The 18,284-nt window shown below is 48.9% G+C and overlaps 9 protein-coding genes across 9 annotated transcripts; 3 read left to right on the top strand and 6 right to left on the bottom strand.

Annotated features, from left to right (window-relative positions):
* Window positions 1–674: 674 nt before the first annotated feature.
* F5891DRAFT_992947 (uncharacterized protein) lies at window positions 675–1,771 on the bottom strand. Its single transcript, XM_041378223.1, has one exon. It carries the CDS (start codon window positions 1,707–1,709, stop codon window positions 768–770), a length of 942 nt encoding a protein of 313 aa, XP_041233999.1. The 5' UTR covers window positions 1,710–1,771; the 3' UTR covers window positions 675–767.
* A 37-nt stretch (window positions 1,772–1,808) lies between these two features.
* Window positions 1,809–2,396, bottom strand: F5891DRAFT_1179944 (uncharacterized protein; the record flags this gene model as incomplete). The annotated part of the gene is made up of 1 exon (XM_041365852.1): window positions 1,809–2,396. The coding sequence occupies one exon, from the start codon at window positions 2,394–2,396 to the stop codon at window positions 1,809–1,811; it is 588 nt and encodes a 195-aa protein (XP_041233998.1).
* Window positions 2,397–2,865: 469 nt separating this feature from the next.
* On the bottom strand, window positions 2,866–4,637 carry F5891DRAFT_992944 (uncharacterized protein). Its single transcript, XM_041378222.1, has 4 exons — window positions 4,508–4,637; window positions 4,211–4,442; window positions 4,000–4,160; window positions 2,866–3,948 (listed from the first exon to the last, which is right to left on the bottom strand). Exons 1-4 carry the CDS (start codon window positions 4,613–4,615, stop codon window positions 2,935–2,937), a joined length of 1,515 nt encoding a protein of 504 aa, XP_041233997.1. The 5' UTR covers window positions 4,616–4,637; the 3' UTR covers window positions 2,866–2,934.
* A 290-nt stretch (window positions 4,638–4,927) lies between these two features.
* F5891DRAFT_1179942 (Urb2/Npa2 family-domain-containing protein) lies at window positions 4,928–9,826 on the top strand (the record flags this gene model as incomplete). Its single annotated transcript, XM_041365851.1, has 16 exons — window positions 4,928–5,130; window positions 5,184–5,229; window positions 5,279–5,581; window positions 5,634–6,041; window positions 6,100–6,584; window positions 6,667–7,052; window positions 7,131–7,287; window positions 7,351–7,511; window positions 7,579–7,907; window positions 7,956–8,053; window positions 8,101–8,262; window positions 8,321–8,472; window positions 8,525–8,707; window positions 8,755–8,931; window positions 8,984–9,117; window positions 9,170–9,826. The coding sequence occupies 16 exons, from the start codon at window positions 4,928–4,930 to the stop codon at window positions 9,824–9,826; spliced, it is 4,041 nt and encodes a 1,346-aa protein (XP_041233996.1).
* A 60-nt stretch (window positions 9,827–9,886) lies between these two features.
* F5891DRAFT_1160504 (pyridoxal phosphate-dependent transferase) lies at window positions 9,887–11,697 on the bottom strand (the record flags this gene model as incomplete). The annotated part of the gene is made up of 8 exons (XM_041365230.1): window positions 11,347–11,697; window positions 11,280–11,294; window positions 10,997–11,222; window positions 10,886–10,950; window positions 10,770–10,830; window positions 10,499–10,716; window positions 10,210–10,445; window positions 9,887–10,150 (listed from the first exon to the last, which is right to left on the bottom strand). Exons 1-8 carry the CDS (start codon window positions 11,468–11,470, stop codon window positions 9,887–9,889), a joined length of 1,209 nt encoding a protein of 402 aa, XP_041233995.1. The 5' UTR covers window positions 11,471–11,697.
* Window positions 11,698–11,782: 85 nt separating this feature from the next.
* F5891DRAFT_1273034 (pyridoxal phosphate-dependent transferase) lies at window positions 11,783–13,766 on the bottom strand. The gene is made up of 9 exons (XM_041370118.1): window positions 13,741–13,766; window positions 13,443–13,682; window positions 13,379–13,393; window positions 13,099–13,324; window positions 12,984–13,048; window positions 12,873–12,933; window positions 12,611–12,828; window positions 12,328–12,563; window positions 11,783–12,266 (listed from the first exon to the last, which is right to left on the bottom strand). The coding sequence occupies exons 2-9, from the start codon at window positions 13,552–13,554 to the stop codon at window positions 12,000–12,002; spliced, it is 1,200 nt and encodes a 399-aa protein (XP_041233994.1). The 5' UTR covers window positions 13,555–13,682; window positions 13,741–13,766; the 3' UTR covers window positions 11,783–11,999.
* A 65-nt stretch (window positions 13,767–13,831) lies between these two features.
* On the top strand, window positions 13,832–14,492 carry F5891DRAFT_13013 (At2g23090 like protein). The gene is made up of 4 exons (XM_041370592.1): window positions 13,832–13,974; window positions 14,032–14,157; window positions 14,215–14,237; window positions 14,314–14,492. Exons 1-4 carry the CDS (start codon window positions 13,966–13,968, stop codon window positions 14,381–14,383), a joined length of 228 nt encoding a protein of 75 aa, XP_041233993.1. The 5' UTR covers window positions 13,832–13,965; the 3' UTR covers window positions 14,384–14,492.
* Window positions 14,493–14,585: 93 nt separating this feature from the next.
* F5891DRAFT_895325 (Tim10/DDP family zinc finger-domain-containing protein) lies at window positions 14,586–14,963 on the bottom strand (the record flags this gene model as incomplete). Its single annotated transcript, XM_041373361.1, has 3 exons — window positions 14,586–14,733; window positions 14,794–14,832; window positions 14,887–14,963. Coding segments are annotated over 3 exons (264 nt in total), but the record flags the coding sequence as incomplete, so codon positions are not given.
* A 211-nt stretch (window positions 14,964–15,174) lies between these two features.
* On the top strand, window positions 15,175–18,085 carry F5891DRAFT_1179937 (WD40 repeat-like protein; the record flags this gene model as incomplete). Its single annotated transcript, XM_041365850.1, has 8 exons — window positions 15,175–15,417; window positions 15,467–15,634; window positions 15,687–16,102; window positions 16,156–16,279; window positions 16,330–17,004; window positions 17,061–17,480; window positions 17,530–17,611; window positions 17,661–18,085. The coding sequence occupies 8 exons, from the start codon at window positions 15,175–15,177 to the stop codon at window positions 18,083–18,085; spliced, it is 2,553 nt and encodes an 850-aa protein (XP_041233991.1).
* Between the last annotated feature and the right edge of the window lie 199 nt (window positions 18,086–18,284).

Raw genomic sequence — 18,284 nt, 5'->3', positions numbered from 1 at the left:
GACGGCGCTCAGAGAGACTGAAGTACCGAATTGCAACGGATGCTCACAATTTGTGCGCCTTTAAGCTTTAAGCTCAATGCCATCTTACCATCAATATTGACGCGGAATTAACCGAGAGCTGTGTACGTTTAAAGTTAAGGTTGCAAGAGACTGTCGGTAGTGCACTAGTGAGAAATGAGCCGACGAAGACCCTCAGCCAAAAATGCAGGAATCTGCAGACCGTGACGCAGTGGTGGAGCAACACCAACTCGAAGCGCAAACGCCATGTCTCGAACATACTATGGTGTCCGTGGCTAGTAAATGCGAGGCGACGCAACCTACGACTAATCAGCAGAGAAGGACGTACACGCATTCGATATCTTATTCCTCTCCAGGATCGACGTCCGACTCATTGATATTACTACGGGAAGGTTTTGCTGATGAGTTGTGCTCGATTCAGAGTCTCGCTGCTCACTGGACAGTAATCAGGCCGAGGCCCGCATCATTCACGCAGCGTGGTCTACAGAGTAAACAAGTGGTACACGCTACTGCAACGATCATCAGACGTGTCAATTAGCCATACGGTAAACCTGGGTCTGCTAAGCGCACCAGTACTAATGTAAGTCCCACATCTTACGCAAATGGCACTTGCGAGTGCAGGACATAACAAAAAGAAATGACATTGCGAACTTGACTTCAAGTGATAAAAATTGTTGTTGGAATTTCGCTCGTCTAATTCATAGCCGAGCCTACATGATGATACATCAACTATACAAAAATTAAGGAACCTACGTGTGCTCCCGGATTGAAGACATTAGGTGACGAAATTGGGGTCCCGAGTTGTGTTGAATGCTATGAGGGATTTCGATATACTTCGATGAACTTTTCAGCTGCGGGGAGTAGGAAGTGGCTGAAAAGAGCACCCAGAGAGATTCACCTCCGACATCGAGCGGAGTTATCAGTCTCGTTGGTGGCTCATTTTCAATCCGCAATCCAACCGCGACAGTAGCAAGAATGCCAGCTCGCACAGCAGAAAAAATTGCAGCACTCAGCGAGATGGGTTCATCGATTGTTCTCCCTCTGGGACCAGGGACTAGGCGATATCCACAGATGTGGGGATAGCGGAGTATCATCGAGGCTACTTCACGGAATAGTTTCGAGACTAATCCGAAGGGGATGAGGTCAGAAAAATCGAGATAAAGTGCGATCTCTTTCCAAAGCTCGAGAGGCAGCAGTGAACGTGTGATGCTGGGTGGCACATCATTGCTGCCATCAACTCCCTGAGCGAGCGACTTCTCTGTTTTATTCCGTACATGATAGCAAATATCTACAACACGCTCAAAGAGTGCGGGGTCGATGCGAAAGCCAAGACGAGCGAGAGCATTGATGCCTGGTGTAGAAGGTGAATATGCATAGAATGATGGTAAAAACTGGAGGGCGCTCGTGTGGCTGAATTTCATCGTGTGCGCATCTTTGACAACTTTGACGACTGCACAATGGTAGACGGAAAACGCGACTCCAAAGTATTCACCAGGATTATCCTTCTGCTCCATGATCGCGTTGATCAGGCGTGACACAGAAGCTTGTAGGCGTCGCTCTTCATCTAAATGCGTTGCGATGTAAACAACAATGTCTTCGCGAACCCATGTAAGCTCTTTTCTTTCCAGCCTGGGATGGGATGCATTCTTGATTTCGTTGAATATCTGAGGAACAAACGTGGTGCTGGCCATGAAGCATGCAATTGACCACTGGTCGTCCGTGAATTGATTGTGATCAGATACAAGCTCGATATTGTAGATGCCCTTGCCAATGGTTTGGTTGACCATGCACTACCCAATCATGACCTCTAGCAATAAGACTCGAATGCGCTCGTCTGGAGATAAAAAATCATTAGTGGCGAGCAGATCGCTCAAAGCCACGTGAGATCCAGTGCACACGGAAGATTGGTACGTTGCGAGGTCAGAATTACTGACGGTCGGTGGTGCTGGCCTCTTGTACCTGTGCTCAGGGGGGCATCGCAACGCACAAGCTAGGTTGCCGTAATGATCTTTGGAGATATATTGGATAAAATCACCCTCGTCTGGAAGGCATTCCAAGGAGAAAAAAGGCGTTCCATTTATGTGGAAGATATTGCGATCAACATCTATCTCGTAGATCCATTCGATAAAGATGTCGTTTTCTGGCCGCTGCCAGGATGGGGGGGAGAAATCATCACCGCGTTCTATCAATATTTCAGATAGACTTCTCAGCCCATCTAGTATCTCTCCCAACATCTGTAGATAGGTCGTGATGGCATTGGGAAATTGCATAGATTGAAGCACCTTTACGCCAAGCCCATCTGGATAACTGTCATAGTTGTGGTATTGAGCGAAATAAATGTTCCGATAGCGGAGCACGTAATACCCGCGAGTTCCCATGCCTGTACGTAGATCAAAGAGACCTGGATGAGTCTCCTGATCGATTTATAAGTGCACGTAGAACCTAAAAGACGATTCTCAGCGTTGGTGAAAGAATCGCTATGAACATTGACAGTACCTAAGAGACGGGTCTGGAGAAAATACAACTTGTAAGAGCCAGCATGCAAACTGAAGAAAAAATATGCCTCAGTCTTGGTGAAAGGACCCCTGAGGTACAAATAGTGTGATACAACCAAAGGTCAGTATGATAAAGTTTAGGGCTGGCAAGTTGTAATACTAGAGACCCTGATGACAAATGAAGAAAAGGAATACAGGTTGAACGTTGAACATTTAACACAGTCGGTGTACGGGAATGACTGTATCTGGCAAGAAGACTGAGTCGATGATCAGCAAGATCAGGTTGGCAACGAAGTTCAAGTGATGGTCGAGCGTCACGTCGCGATCGCTAAACGAGTACCAGTACCTTCGCAGAACCAAAAGTTGAGCAACAGAACACATAATCAGCATTATAAACGACACAGATGTGCATGTATCTACTCTATCTCCGTTTCGACCCGGAGCCTTGCTTCCACTGCTGCCAGCCTGATCTTGCTTGAGGAGCAGCAGGCGGTGGAACCGCGGCCTTGAGACTGGTTGATGTAGGCGGGGCAGCTATTGCTGGAGGCGCAGGTTGGGAGAACGTCGGCACAGGAGGAAAACTCTGGTCCCGTCTCTTAGAATCTGAGACGAGCGCAGCAGGTGCCCTGCTGCCTATCGTGGGAGGGAGGGGGGGTGGCCCACTGGTTGGAGGCATGCAGGAAGGGAGTGGTACGCTAGGTGGACGCATATTTGCTGGCGGGAATGGAGGCCGACCGCCTGGAGGAGGTGCATTTATAGGAGTGACTGGAGGAGGCGGAGCTACATTGGGTGGCGGAGGTGGTGGCGCTGCAGTGTTGTCGGGAGGAGGTGGGTTGACCGGTTGAGAGCTGCCGGTGTCAAGAGATGTCCAGCCACCAGTGCGAAACATTGGTGTACCTGCGATGTAAGAAGCTGGAGGCAGGCTAACCACTGGCGGTGGCGGTGGCGGAAGTGGTGCGGAAGGCGCAGAGGAGGACGCATTGGAATCCAAAGATGCCCAACCCGACCGCTTGAAACCAGTCGCAGGCTCAACTGGTGCTGAAACGGTTGCCCAGCCAGCTTTCTTGAAGTTGCTTGATTGAGCTTCAGAGGGAAGCGACGCCTCTGCAGCAGCAGGTGCATGTGCAGGAGGTACAATAGCTGATGTAACTGTAGGTTTGGCCATCTTTATCCCAGCAGCCTTTGCAATTTTGCGAAGCTCCTTTTCTTCTCGCTTGCGCTCTTTCTCCTTACGCTTATCGACATCTTCTTGGGTGGTCATGCGTGTGTTGGCTTGCATATCCCGGAGGCGTGCCTTGTGGTGATGCGCGTACGAGTTTGTATGTTCATCATACTGTGCAACATTCTGGAATTGCTTCTCACAAAGCGAACAGTAGAACGGTTTGAGGGTATCTGAAATTTCCGACTTGAGTGCAGCCCGACGAGCGGCATCGTCCTGAAACAAGATCAGTATGCTCTGTGATATCGTTAGTACGGTTGGGCTCGCCTCTCGTGCTTTTCGTTGATATTCTGTTTCTTTTCGTTGTCGCTCAGAGTCCAACTTGCGCCTTTCGGCAACTGTTGTCTCGATCATTCGAAAATCTTGATTCGTTTTTCCTAGACCAGTCAAATCATTTTTCACATGAAATGGTATAGGATCGACGCGCGCTGCAGTAGAAGGATTAGTGATAGTTCACGATAGGAATGATCAAACGTACCGTCTGCCGATAGTCCCAATGGCTGACCCTCTGACCAACCAAGTTTTGCGAGCATTGCAAAGCCCTTGTTGGTGCTTTTGATCTTGGTCTCGACGGTGATGACCTCCCTTTCTGGACCGCGGACATATTCGTCATATTTTTCAATGTCCATTGCATCGGGTGTAGGTGACGGTGACCTTGAGACTAGCGAGACGCCGTCGTCATCGTCATCATCAACATCTTGGTGAGAACGCTGGGATGGATGCACGGAAGGGCAGTAGGGGTGTTTTATTCGTGCCAGAAAATATGGCAGAGTACCTTCATAGAATTAGTTTGGTTTTGTACAGATTGTGCTTGTTCTTCAGTATCTGTATCAGGTCGAGACATGGGAATTGCATTCCAGCGAGCTATACTCTGAGCAGACATGGTGAGAGAAGTGGCAGACAACAATGAACTCGGACCAAAAATAAAATGCGCCATCAACCGTGTTTCAACAAAATTTTGACCCCTCTATGGGGGGTACATGGAGTCCAAACTACAAGTGCGACACCTTGACACGCTTTCTATGTAAAATTCATGTTCGCGATCTAATTATCAATCTCTATTAAATCTAAGTACTACTACTTGCAAGACGTGCATCGAGCAATGAGTTGAACACTGAAAAGTCATATGAATGATGGTGTCACGTGAGAGCTATAACTTTTCATCATACCGGATGGCAGAGTTCATGGCCTTTCAATGACATTGGCAACACCCTTGTCCGCCCAGTCTTTCGTTAGGCTCCTCAAAGCCCCCACAGATCCACCTAATCCAGAGAGTCCACCAAAAATCCAAATCGCTTGGGCAGCATGGGATGATACTACTATTCACATTCCAAATAAGCACGAGCTCATCGCCGAGTTCATACTCACCCGACTACTCAAAGACAAGTCAAAAACTAGGTGCGTCAGATTATGCAGAGTGCAGCCATTGCTCATGACAACTGATGAATCAGCGACAATCCGGTGATCGATGCGCGGTACTGGTCCCTTCTTCGCAAGGTTTTGGTCATAGATGGACAGCGTAGGGGCAGGTGTACGTGGCCTCAAGGTCTGGCTTGGTTCTCTTCTCAATCGCACACCGCTCGCACCAATAATCATTTCGATCCTTACTCTCCTAAGGGATCTGCCAGTTACAAAAGCGAAAGAGCTCCTTGTGCTCGTACGCCCGTGCTTCTCTGTCTTGTGGCCGTTAAGTGTCCACAAAATTGGCGTGGAGACACTATTAGAGTGCCTTGGCGCCGTACTGAATGTCTCTACTGAGCTGTTTGACGATGTCATTTTGGATGGTATCTGTGAGACAATCGTATCTTCATATAGAGAAGCACTAGGAAATGCGGGGAACAAGAAGAAGGTGCGCAGTGCTATTGATTTTACGTGGCAAGAGAAACCTAAGACGTTTGTAGCTACCTGTGACCTTCCTTCAATCCCATCTCTCATCCTGGATTCATGCAATCTCATCATCATCCCATTTGTCTCCACAGTTGAATAAAGCAGTATACGCCGCAGGAACAGAGACCTTGTTCTCTCTCGATACGCTTCGTGCATCCCCGTCATCTGAGAGCTTATTCACCGCCCTATCTTCTTTGCCGACCTCACCAACCACAATAAATCTCACGATCCCACTCCTACCCCGCCTCTTCAGTACCCATACGAACTTCCTACGGCGATACCGCACCAGTTTGTTTCCCGCTTCTCAGAATAACATACAAAACCGTGAAAACGACATGAGAATGACGTCCATGGCATTCTTCGCATCGTGCCTCAAGTTATTGGCCGGGAACGATCTGAGTTGGGACGCAAGAGTGGATTTGGTCAGCATTATTGAGAGCGAGCGCATTTACGCGAGTCAGCTGTGTGGGAGAGATGGAGGTGGAGGCAGTCAGAGAGGATGCGGTCCGGGTATTGGAGGAAGAAAAAGCGGAGCAAAAGGTGGTAGGTTTGGCTTTGGACGTGCTGGCTGCGCTCGCGACGGTCGACTATGATGTGATTGAACCTGTGGTAGGAAGAATACTTCCTCAGCTGATCTTGGTAAGCTTTACCTCTTCGTTCGTCTTTTTCTGTGAAATCAATGCGTCCGCCGTTCCTGGTGTCTTTTCTTCCAGACTCGCCCATCTCCCTCCATACAAAAATCAGCCAACGTACTTCTTAACATCCTCCTCGACTTTCACTCCAAGACGCGCACGTTACACGCATACACTCATGCACTCTTTGATGCCTGCACCTCCCTTCCTTCCATCAGATCCCTTGCGTCACCACAAGAATTCTACGACCGCGGACGCACCTCTATTATCCTCGCGCACACCCATCTTTCCTCGCTCGCACAAGCGTTCCGCACATTCCTCACACCCACCCAAGTAAAAGAGGCAGCTCAGATTACCCTGACTCTCAAAAATACTTTAATACCTACCAAAACCTTTCCTTGCGGATAAAAACTAGCGAGGTGGAAGACAGACCGCGTAAAAAGCGACGGAAAAGTGAGCCTGCCCCGCCATCTGCGAGTCCAGCGCCCATACAGGCCATGCAGGAAGTAGACGCTTATGCACTTTCACTTTCCCTCACTCTCAAGTTCGCGGCTCTATTCCTGTCGAACCTCCCATTTTCCTTCGTCACCCCCGGGGTCCGCGAGGCTGTACTTGAGGCAAGCGTATGGGCCATCGAGGCCGCTCGCTCGCTTCTTTGTAACAAGACTTCGAAAATATGCTGCGCAGACCAAGTGACAGGTGCTGCACTTCTTCGTTTTGCGTATCATCTACTGGCTTGGAAGTGCGGTGGAGAACTAGGAGATATGGGAGGACTATTGGAGGTTGCCAAGACAGAAGATGGTGCGGAGGGGGAGCTAGTGCTTGAAATTGTGTGTCTTCCTCCTCTCTTTGTTGGAAGGACCTGACTGATTTTTTTAGCTGCGATTTTCTTTGCGTGGTCTTCTAGATCGGACACCGATGTAGTAGTGGAAACTGTATTGGACTTTGCCCTGGCGTATATCGAGGCACACGCGGAGAACACGGACGGATTTATGGTACTCTACCTAATCGTCGAGCGGTGGTTAGATCTTGTAGAGTATGTTATCTCTTTGATCCCTCCTTGTGGTTCTATTGATCGATGTACACCTCAACCGTGCAGTGCCCGAGGATCTAAATCTTCCCTCGATCGCCTGATCAAACTTATATTCTCTATTTCGCCCACGTTTACTCGTCGCGTAGACCTGCAGGGCTTGCAGCCAAAAGATATTCTCTGGGGTGTTTTGCACAATGCGCAGTTCTGGGAGATGGGGAATATACGAAGTAAGATTATTCGTTTCTCTGATTCCTTCATTTTGTCATACTGACATTTACCACTCAATGACGACAGTCTCCGTTCTTGCATACCTCACGTCCCCGCTAAACTCTATGAAAGTTCCTGCGTTGGATCAGCTCAGCAACACTTACTACCTCCTCTTATATGTTCCCCCCGAGTACCTCACTAAACAGGCTCGCGCGGAGCTTGTGCACCGGGCAATGGAGGGGGATGTCACTCTTTCGTCGTTGCTGCATGTGACCACCGGAGAGAAGACAGCGAAGGGCAAACGTAAGCGTGACGAAGGAAGGGACCTAGAAGATGTGAGGCAAACGCTCATGCACATACGTGTATTCCTCCAACGGATGGGGAGACTCGGGTATCTGAACACATCTGATCGCGAAGTATGTTTACATGGGCTTTCTTTAGTTCTGGCTGATGTGCGCTTGTAGAGCGCCAGGGACTACGTGAAGCACCTCATGAGCATGGAGGTTTCAGATAATACGGCGTTGAGAGAGGCCACGATAAATATTGCGGAACTTTATGTTGTGTATGTCTTCCCTCTGTTCTTCTGCAGGGTTACTGACCCCCGAGCAGTGCGCTCCTGCGAGCATCAGATCAAGACCCTTCTGCCTCAGCCGCGTGTGCTTCTATTTTCTGCTCTCTCGCGCAGTCTGGTTCTCTTGATGAAGAGAGCGTTGCCCAGTTGTGTGTCCTCCAGCTTGTTGAGCGTCTCAGACAGGATTTTTCTGTTTTCAGGTGCGTCCATTCTTCATTCCACATAAGCGTAAATTTGCTCTTCTAATGTTGTTGATAGTCTTCCTGGCTTGATAGTTGCATCAATAAAAGAGGTGCATGCTGCACTAACTCCAGTATTACACCCCAACGTCATTGACACGCTCCCCGGGAGCGGGACTATTAAAGCATGGGCGCGCCACCTTTCATTTAGCCATTGGTTAGGCGTTACCGGTGAGCATCCAAGCGTCCTTCATTTCGGTAGTGCTCACTCGTTCTTTTTCAGCTACTTCAACTTCTGAGTACGGCCAACACATCGCAGCCGCCCTTTTGCGAAACAGAGAAAAATGCAAGTTCTCTGCAGAAACCTTGGGACTTCTCTTTGAGGAACTGCGCTGCTTGCCCAACGTCAACCGCAAGACGCATCTTGGTCTAGCAGTAGGGGTGTTTATATTTTCTACGGAAGCTGGTATGTTGTTTGTGTCCATTGGTCGAACTAAGTTGAGGTGAACTTAGGAGACATCAAATCCTTGGATGAAGTCGTCTCAAGCGGATCCAAGCATATTTCAGTCGATGACTTTTCACATCTACTAAACACAGTATATGAAGCACTCGAAAGCATGCGATTTCCTCCGGTTCAATGCGTGCGTCTAGTGCATGCGGCCACTGTTCTGTTGCGTGATGCACCTCAAGGTAGATGAGATAGCTTCAAATACTTCTGAACACCATCCTTATTCTGTCGTAGGGACTTTGAAGGTCGTTCAGTGTTTGTTCAGTCAGTGTCTGAATCTCTTTATCGGACACACACAGTTCTTTGCGGGTCCTGTGGACTTGAAGTTAGCTTGCCTCGAGTTTGTGGCTCGGCAATGTTCAGATAGGGTATGTCGTAAGTATATTCTATCATTAATACTAACTTGACGCTTCATCCCAGCCTGCAGCTCTTCGCCCTGTCGACCCGGGTCCCATCCATGTCCTGCTGTCTAAGATCCTTTCCGGGTCTCCAACACATGACAGTACCACCACACCCGCGGTCTTCCACGCCTCTACCACAATCCTAAACGCACTCGTTCGGCTGCGGCGCGATCTTGTCGTCCACGTTTTGCCACATTTGGGGATGGTTCTCCGCCAACTGGTCTCATGCACTCGTAGCCTACGGCCCCAGCTAGCCGCGAAGCAGAGCCGCATCGTCACCGACACCCTCCCATCGTGGATGGCACCATCTGAGCCACTAGGTGTGTCAGAAGCTCGTGCACTTGCACGGCTCTTCACCTCCTTGACGACAAAGAGTGTCCCCCGCGTGCACATGCAGCCCAGTGCAGAGCAGAAAGCGGAGAGCCTGTCCAAACCGTTCGCCAAGCATGCTGCTTATGTGCTTACTGCGCACATTGACGCTGTGAACGACCCGTTGTGTGTCACACGGGCAGATGTGAGGCGTGAGCTTGAGCCGGGTCTGTTCTCACTGTGCGAGATGATGGGTACGCACAGTCGTGATGCTATTATGGTCAGTGCATTGGATGCAGGTGGGAAGAGCGTGTTGAAGGCACTCTGGAAGGAGTATGAAAAACAGCGGTATATTGGGAAGGGGTAGAGCTCCACATGCATATATACATATTGTCGATCTATCTACTTGCATCGATTCTCTTCACATCTACGTCGGTCTAACGGCCTTGACGTACACATCTCTGAACAAGGTTTTCTTCTTGGGCGGTGCATTCTCGGGTCTCCATCCCGCAGCAGCCTTCTCTTCTTTGAGCGCGCGCAGGAGCTCTAGGAAGTCTTCTATCGCTTGAGGCGATGTCTGAACGTGCATCAGAAGGCGAGACCCATTCAGCTTAATGGGATCAGGAAGTTGTGCAGCCCGCTCGACTACTTCCCAGTATTCAACCCCGATAGGCGAAGGGTCATAGAACAACTGATAGAAGGTCACTATCGTTTTCATGTAGCATCTAACTTTGTCAGGGTACCACCCACCATGCAAGTTTCAGCGGGACTCAAGATACCTACGCCAAGCTCTTCTAAGCCCTGCTGCATCCGCTTTGCAAGGGCGTGCACGTGAGGGAGCATAGGGAAATTGTAAGTGAGTGCGTAGGCAGCGCAGCCAGCCATGTACCCGGTCTGGCGCATACCGCCACCAAAGAGCTTTCGGAACCATCGTGCCTTGGTTATGAATGGCTTTGAGCCAACTAGGATAGTTCCGATGGGAGCACCTACACGATTGGTGAGCATCGTCAATGATAAATTATTGCCGAGCATGTCTTACCAAGTCCTTTGCTGAGACATAAGCTCACAGACTCAAATGGGTCACAGAGTTCTTTCATGGATAATCCGGTTTCTGCTGCAACATGCCAGATGCGGGCACCATCGAGGTGCATGATGATACCCCGACTACGTGCGTTCTTCGAAATTTCAATCACGTCGTCCTGTGGAATGATGGTCCCGTTCAAAGTATTCTCGAGCGCTATGATACGTGTTGGGGCACTTCAGGGGCGATGTCACTGGAGCAGTCAAGCGATATTTGCTTTGGTACTTACACATGGACATCTGTACCAGAGACGATACGAGGTTCAATGTCCTCCCAGGTAAGATGATGTTCTGGTGATGAGCATAAAATAATTCAAAATGTAGGTTCGAATTGGAAAGAGCATACCATTGGCGGGAATGATTGGGATACTGTTGGCACCTGAGTGAAATGCGGCGCCGCCAGCTTCCATGCTAACAGGCGTTGGAGATATATTCCTCGAGTGACGAGCAAACTTACCGGTATATGTGGGCCCGTGCATCTGTAATGACTGAATATGGAGGCTGCTGTAAGTGAGTCCTGATGGCAACTTGATTCGACATCGTGCCCGTGGGTAGAAAGAGGCCTGCTTCTTTTCCGGTGATTTTTGCGACGTGAGTTTCAAGAAAGGCGGTGGATGGCTCGAAATATACATCGTCCCCAAGGGACGCACCGAGAGCATAGGCATTCATCTCCTTGGTCGGCACTAATGACGATAATTTGCCATTAGCGTGAATCCGTGCTACATATCGAGATAGAATACCTGTGATAGTGTCCGCTGTAGATGCTCTGTGAGACTGATCTCACATGCAATGGTGCAAACCACTCACACACAAATGTTCTCGAAATTTCTTGGATCTTGAGGATGTTGTCATCATCTTGAGTCTCGGAATGCACATCGCAAGCGATTTCCTGCGCGAGTTCAGCGAAACGGATGTCTGTCAGGGAAGACATGGGTCGATGAGATATTGGATGATTCAAGTGCTGGCATATTTCTGGTACTTATCCACATATTGTAAGACGGAGCGTTCGGTCCCGCGAAACCAATTCGTTGGAGTGGAGTAAGCACGTGGTGTCAACGCGAATTGGTTCCGCGGGATCAACGCTCCGTCCTTACGATATGTAGAAATATATATAGATGAGCTCGGAGTAAAGATGAAACCTGGCTCATCGAGTCAGCAAATGAGGGACCCGCATCAGGAACACGTCGAGCTACTTAAATTGTGCTTAAAGTGCCTTATTTGCCTTATTTACGAAAATATGAAACTAATTTGGGTCCTCAACTTGAAAATAAGGGACTTTAATCCAGTTTCGTCTATCACATAGGAACATTGAGATCAGACAAGCAATGGTTGGGGACCAAGCGTTAGCTCGGATCGAGCACAGGCTTACATCACATATACTGCAATTGTACCTAGGCATTTAAATTGCTAGTATGCTGGTGATTGTCGAGGACAGTAGGTATCACAATAAATGCATTGAATCATCTAGTGGGTGTGGAGGACCTCGCGGCCCTGATGTACACGTTCCTCATCCCGTTTGAGTTCACTGCTAAAGGAACAATACCCGCCTGGGCCTTCTCCTCCTTCAGGGTTTTGATCAATGACAAGAAGTCTTCCACTGCCTCAGGCGATGTTTGGATATGTATTACGAGACGAGAGCCGGTAAGACCAATGGGGTTCGGCAATGCAGCCGCACGATCTATGATTTCCCAGTACTCGATACCGATTGTGGAGGGATCATAAAAAAGCTATTTCGCGTCGTAAGTTCGTTGGCAGTTTTGAGATCGAGAAACAACCTATGGGACTTACCATGCAAGTCTCTGCGGGACTCAATATACCGACCTGAAGCTCTTCTAAACCAGCTTGCAGGCGTTTTGCTAGAGCGTGAACCCTAGGAAGGAGAGAGAAATTATGGGTGAGTGCGTAAGCGACCGACCCAGCAAGAACACCAGTCTGCCGCATCCCTCCGCCAAAAATCTTCCGGAACCAGCGCGCTTTCTGTATAAATTCCTTGGGACCGACGAGACAAGTCCCCACAGGGGCCCCTGCAGCGAGTCAGTTTCTACTCGTAGGTACTGATGGCGATACTGACCGAGACCCTTGCTGAAGCACAAACTGACTGAGTCAAATGGTGCGCAGAGTTCATCGATCGGTGTCCGAGTTTCAGCGGCGACGTGCCACAGACGTGCACCATCAAGATGCATCAGTATGCCATTCTTGAGGGCAAAATCAGCTATCTCAATTATGTCGCTCTGCGGCATGATCGTGCCATCCAGCGTGTTTTCCAGGCAAATGATTCGCGTCGGTGCGCTGATAAACATTAGAAGAATCCTTGACATGTAAAACCTCCATACCTGTGTATGTCGGTGCCGAACACTACATGAGGTTCGATATCTTTCAGAGTCAAATGGTGTCCTATGTAGATGTTAATAATAGAATATGTAACCCCATAATCATGTGCATGCCATTTTTAGGTGTCAAAGCATTCTGGAGAGCACCTGAGTGTATTGCTGCGCCACCAGCCTCGTACCTAGGGCAAGTCAGCCGCCAGGTTACGATGAATGGAGCAACAGCCTAAACTTATTGATGTGCGCCCGAATATCACAAATGATGGAATTGGGAGGCTGCTGGAGATGCGTGCGGATAGCAAGCTGGTTGCCCATGGTCCCGCTGCTTACAAAGAGAGCAGCCTCCTTCCCTGTGAGCTTAGCAATGTGTGCCTCGAGTGCAATAGTAGATGGCTCGTTGTAGACGTCGTCGCCGAGTGAAGTCTGTATTGCGTATGCAAACATCTCCTTCGTGGGCACTGGACGATGTCCCGTTCATCGGAAGCGATTTGCAATAAAAGCGGAGAACACACCTGTGATAGTATCGGCTACCATTTCTTCAGCCAAATAAAATCCTCACTGTCTATTCGAGCTCACATATGAAACTCCTGGAAACTTCTTCCAGCTGTCTCGCATTGTCGCGCTGTTGAGTAGGAGTGATGATGTCTACTTTCACCTGCTCAATGATCGACGCCAGTTTAGGATCCATGTTGAAGAGAGAGATTGTGGTGTGCGAAAAGAAAGTGACGGTTATGATTGTAAGAATGCCGCAAGCTGGACGGTATTGTGATGCCAAGTTTGAGCAAGAATGACTCGAGTCTGGTTGCAATAACTCCGCTTGGTCCAAAATTTGTTATTATCTGCATATATATATGTCTGTCGGGACTCCGCTTACCAACACTGGTACGAATTAGCCATGAGTTGATGACTATGGTGATTCTAAATAAGGTACACGATAAACGAGATAACGAAATAAGACGGCTTACGTAAAACACGTGTTTGTCCTGTGCAACGTTATCGAGCTCCACTCGCAAAGTTATACCAGTTCTGTTTCGCTTTTCTTTCCTAACTTTTTGTACTAGCTCTCGGTCTCCGTTTTTTCCAGTATTTTAGCTTAATCATGGGGAACGTGGGTTATCTTCAGTTCGCAGGAATGAGTGATCTCGGTTCACTAACAAGCCTCCAGGGCGCTAAAGCTGCACAAAAGCGTGAACGCAATGCTGGAAAAAATGCAGACAAAGGGCCTACAAGTAAGACCAAGGTTAATGAAGCGGCGAAGAATATTGTTTGCCAGACTTGCAGACAGACCTTCGTGAGTCGTTAGTCATAGATTCTGCCTATATCACTCTAATCGATTCTATCATCTCAGCTGCTCACCACCCGTGCACCAGCGTAAGTGTCCTTTTTCATCAAATGAGAATATCGGGAAAAGCGCTTTGTACTGATGGTGTACATGCATGCATTTCAGACTAGAGGAGCACGCCCAGAACAAGCACTCAAAAACACTGGCAGAATGTTTCCCGAACTTTACCAAGTAGGATGCGTCCGATACATGTTTGTCTAATGTGTGGGTGAATGGATGTGCACCAATGCATTACGTTGTAGAACAAGTCGAAACTCTGAAAAAAAGTAAGCGAGGTGAGAAAGAAGGAATCAAGTCACTGACGCACATCATAACTATCCATAAATGACCTTGCACGGTACTTCTCATAGCGAGAAGCTCGTTGACCCCGTGGCCTGTGCACTCGCTCCCGCGCTCTGCATTTTTTCTCCGACCTTCTTGTTAACTTCGAAAAACTTTGCCACACATCTATCAATGCAGACACTCTCGCCCTTATTGAGGTCTCCTTCGGCATAGCGAGGACTGATGCACTTGGTATGACATGAACTACACCACAAGTGAAATAAGTCAAGGCCACCGGAATTGTAAAAAAAAACTGTCACGCACGAAACAATACGGTTAAATACGTCTGAAACCATGTCAATTCTATGGCCTGAGAGTTAGCTGCAACGGATTTGGGTGAAATGGGAGCCAACGCACTCGTTTATGGCCATTTCAATGCGCTCGTGGTTGACACCACCGGCTGGCGAGGGACCACCGCGTCCGAGGAAAGACATATTAGCAAAGAACGAGAAAGCCAAGTGAAATCGAATGTAAGAAGTTTGGAGGACTCAGAAGTTCAAGTAAGTCGCGAAGATGTATAAGGAGCAAAATATGAAGCGTGGCCACGTGGTTGAAAGGATGCCATCCAAGAAAGGCAATGAAGAAAAATGTACGAGTCGTATATCCACTGGAGCCAGACTTTGAAGGAAGACAGAGGCTTGCGCCATGTCAAAACCTCTCGCTGTCCACCGTTGTAGGTTTGTTGACTATGCACCATCACCGATCACGGCTCTTGCATTTCCTCCGCTACCGTTACCATCTCTCAAAGGTAAGAAACGGGAAAGGGATTTAAAAGATAATAAGTTCGGCACACTTGGTGTCGGCCATGCCAATGGCAACATCGACCTTCTCGAATGGACTGCAGAGGAGGGAGAAATACAGGCACCCCAAGCTTGGCAAGTGCGCAAGGTGAGCACTCTGCGTTGTTATTTAATACAGCAATTGAAGTCGTATTTAGACTCTTCCAGGTCCATGCCCATCAAAAGTAGATTCGCTAGCCTTTACTCTACGCTATCCAGACATATTTCCATCAGAAAACATACCTTCGTGCTCTGATCTTCGTCTCTTCAGCTCAGGTGGTGGGTCTGAATTGCTGGAATGGAACATATCTCACAGCTGTGTTCGCGTACGATGCTCTTACTCTGTATAGTCAGCATCAAACTCACATTGGACTATAGAGAACTATTAGCTCCCAAGGAGGTGCCATCTGGAGCATTGCAGCCAATCCTGCCTCGACACTACTTGCCCTGGGTTGCGAAGATGGGTCTGTTCGCCTGCTATCCCTAGCTGCGGATACTTTGCAGCATCATAGGCGATTCGATCGCATAAAAAGTCGTATACTGAGCATCGCTTGGGGCCCGCCAGCACCTCGACCGCCAAAACAGCGGACGGCAAAGAAGACTGACAGTGGCATGGATAGTGATGAGGACAGCGATGACGATGAAGACGAATGGACAGACACATGGCTCGTCACGGGTGGCTCAGATAGCAGCTTGCGGAAGTGGGATGTCGCTACTGGTAGATCGACTGACCGTATGGGGACAGACAAGATGAAAGGTGAACGGACACTTGTCTGGACAGTTGGCGTGCTTGCGTGAGTGCACGCGCAAGATATTTCAGTTTTTCAACCTAACAAATTTGACATAGCGATGGGACCATTGTTTCTGGGGATTCTTTAGGTACAGTGAAGTTCTGGGACTCTATGACTTGCACGCAAACCTGCAGCTATCTGGCGCACGGAGCTGATGTGCTTTGTCTTGCAATTGGTCCCGTAAGTGTCCAATGTGATACTCTTCTGTGGCTAAACTTACCGTATTCCAGGAGGGCACATCCGTATTCAGCTCGGGTGTCGACCAAAAAATCGTGTTGTTCTCATATGTTCCCACTGCTCCAGAAAATTCTTCTTCTGTGTTGTCCTCCTCCCCAGCGCGATGGATTCAGTCTGGCTCACGTCGTGTGCACTCACACGACGTCCGGTGTCTTGCGGTCTGGCCACCTCACTCCCCCATACCCCCAACTTACAAGCGAAAGCCCTCCACAAATGCAATATACATCGCACCGGTCCTAGCTTCTGGAGGACTGGACATGTCTATTGCCCTCACTCCTGCGCTGCCAGCCAGCATGACTTCATCTTCCATTGCCCCTCGCGTTGTCAACCCTCTCACCACAAGAGCCACCACGACTTTCGAGGATTCATACTATCGTCGCATCGCATACACCGCAGCGATGTGTGTTTCTCGCAGAGCACGCCTTGTGGTAAGCATCCATGAGACAGGCGTCAATATATGGCGAGTTCTATGCATTCCAGACTCGGATGTAATCGTGAATGGCGTCGATCCTTCGACTGATCCTGAAACGCGGACCTCTTGGGAAAAAGTGCTCGAGATGGATCTCAACGTACGCACGAATCTTATCGCCAGTGCGTTGTCCGATGATGGGCGTTGGCTTGTCGTGTCCGACCTGTACGAGGCCAAGCTTTTCCAGCTCAGCTTCAATGTGAGTAGTACAGACATCAAATCTGTAGATGTTTTGCCTAATTTATCTTACTTCAGCCTGCTGGTGTCCTCAAATCGAGCCGGGTGCGGACATTTGCATCAATATTGGAGAATCGAATCACTGCCCAGAGCTCTCAGAATCCTGTCTCAACTGGTGGATCATCATTTACATTCACCCCAGACTCTTCAAAATTGATCATGGCCTCTGCAATAACGTCGCTCATTCTCGTTATCGATCTCAGCTTGGAAGCGCCCACCATACTTCGGACATTCAACCAACATTGCAACGCTGGGTCGATCACAAGCGGTAGAATGGTGCGAGGAATTAATAGAGGGACCTCAGACGAGGACGTACAGTCGGTTGGTGGTATAGATTCCGTCACTATCATGAAGATGGCAGTGAGTCCCGACGGCCAATGGTTGGCCACATCCGACGACCTTTGCCGAATATTCATCTTCAATCTCGATTCCATACAAGTGAGTGTGATCCATCACCAAGATGTAGTGCGGAGCTGATTTGTGCTAGTACCATACTACTTTGCCGTCACTTCCTCTCCCACCCAACGTCCTAGTTTTCCTCCCCGACAACCCGCAAATTCTCCTTGCCTGTTCTTCCCAACAATACAATCCACATCTTTCACGTAGAACACGGTGAAGTACCAACATGGGGACGGGAGTTCAACTCTCGTCTTCCCAAGCAGTTCCTCAGCGCCCCAGATCCAGTCATTGGGGTCGCATTTGAACCCCTTCCTTTGTCAGATGGGGAGATGACGGGTATCGCACCTTCCTCAACCAAGCCCAAAGAGGCTATCTTTTGGGGGTCTTCATGGCTTTGCAAGCTAGAATTAGATTGGGAAGGCAAGTACACTGGCCAGTCACGGAAACGCCGCAGGCAGACCGGCTCGGTAGCAGTAGGAGAGATGGCTAGTGAAAGGAAGTTGCGGATGGTGACAAATTATCGCCCCATCTTGGCACTCGATTTCCTTGGGCCTGGGGAACTGGTGTTGGTGGAACGGCCGCTGGCAGATGTGCTGTCAAAATTGCCCCCTGCATTCTTCAAGCCAAAATATGGGCAGACTTAAAATCCAGTACATCTGGCGATGCTTGTACCCTAAAATTTCCCCTAAGCGGGATATGCTGCAATATGCAATGGATAGTATGGGAACGTGTGCGACTACATGTAAAAGCATCTCTGAAATATAACAAGGAGCAGGTAAAGACAACATTGGGTTAGATATGAAGATGGTAATGAGATCTATGAGCTACAACGTGTATGTGATA

The sequence above is a fragment of the Suillus fuscotomentosus genome, assembly GCF_016647785.1.
Source record: "Suillus fuscotomentosus strain FC203 chromosome Unknown F5891scaffold_1, whole genome shotgun sequence".
Classification (NCBI taxonomy): domain Eukaryota; kingdom Fungi; phylum Basidiomycota; class Agaricomycetes; order Boletales; family Suillaceae; genus Suillus; species Suillus fuscotomentosus.
Note: the sequence above shows the minus strand (reverse complement) of the source record. Positions and strands in the feature narration are given on the sequence as shown.

Excerpts from the sequence above, each read along its gene's own strand:
- F5891DRAFT_992947 (XM_041378223.1), bottom strand. The coding sequence starts at position 1,709 with ATGGCCAGCACCACGTTTGTTCCTCAGATATTCAACGAAATCAAGAAT.
- F5891DRAFT_992944 (XM_041378222.1), bottom strand. The coding sequence starts at position 4,615 with ATGTCTGCTCAGAGTATAGCTCGCTGGAATGCAATTCCCATGTCTCGA. Across the intron at positions 4,161-4,210 it reads ATTGGGACTATCGGCAGACG|CGCGCGTCGATCCTATACCA; the intron begins GTACGTTTGATC and ends CTTCTACTGCAG. Across the intron at positions 3,949-3,999 it reads ATCAACGAAAAGCACGAGAG|GACGATGCCGCTCGTCGGGC; the intron begins GCGAGCCCAACC and ends ATCTTGTTTCAG.
- F5891DRAFT_1273034 (XM_041370118.1), bottom strand. The coding sequence starts at position 13,554 with ATGGATCCTAAACTGGCGTCGATCATTGAGCAGGTGAAAGTAGACATC. Across the intron at positions 12,934-12,983 it reads TGCTTTGACACCTAAAAATG|GACACCATTTGACTCTGAAA; the intron begins GCATGCACATGA and ends ACATCTACATAG. Across the intron at positions 12,829-12,872 it reads TTCGGCACCGACATACACAG|CGCACCGACGCGAATCATTT; the intron begins GTATGGAGGTTT and ends AATGTTTATCAG.
- F5891DRAFT_13013 (XM_041370592.1), top strand. Across the intron at positions 14,158-14,214 it reads AGACTTGCAGACAGACCTTC|CTGCTCACCACCCGTGCACC; the intron begins GTGAGTCGTTAG and ends CTATCATCTCAG. Across the intron at positions 14,238-14,313 it reads CTCACCACCCGTGCACCAGC|ACTAGAGGAGCACGCCCAGA; the intron begins GTAAGTGTCCTT and ends CATGCATTTCAG.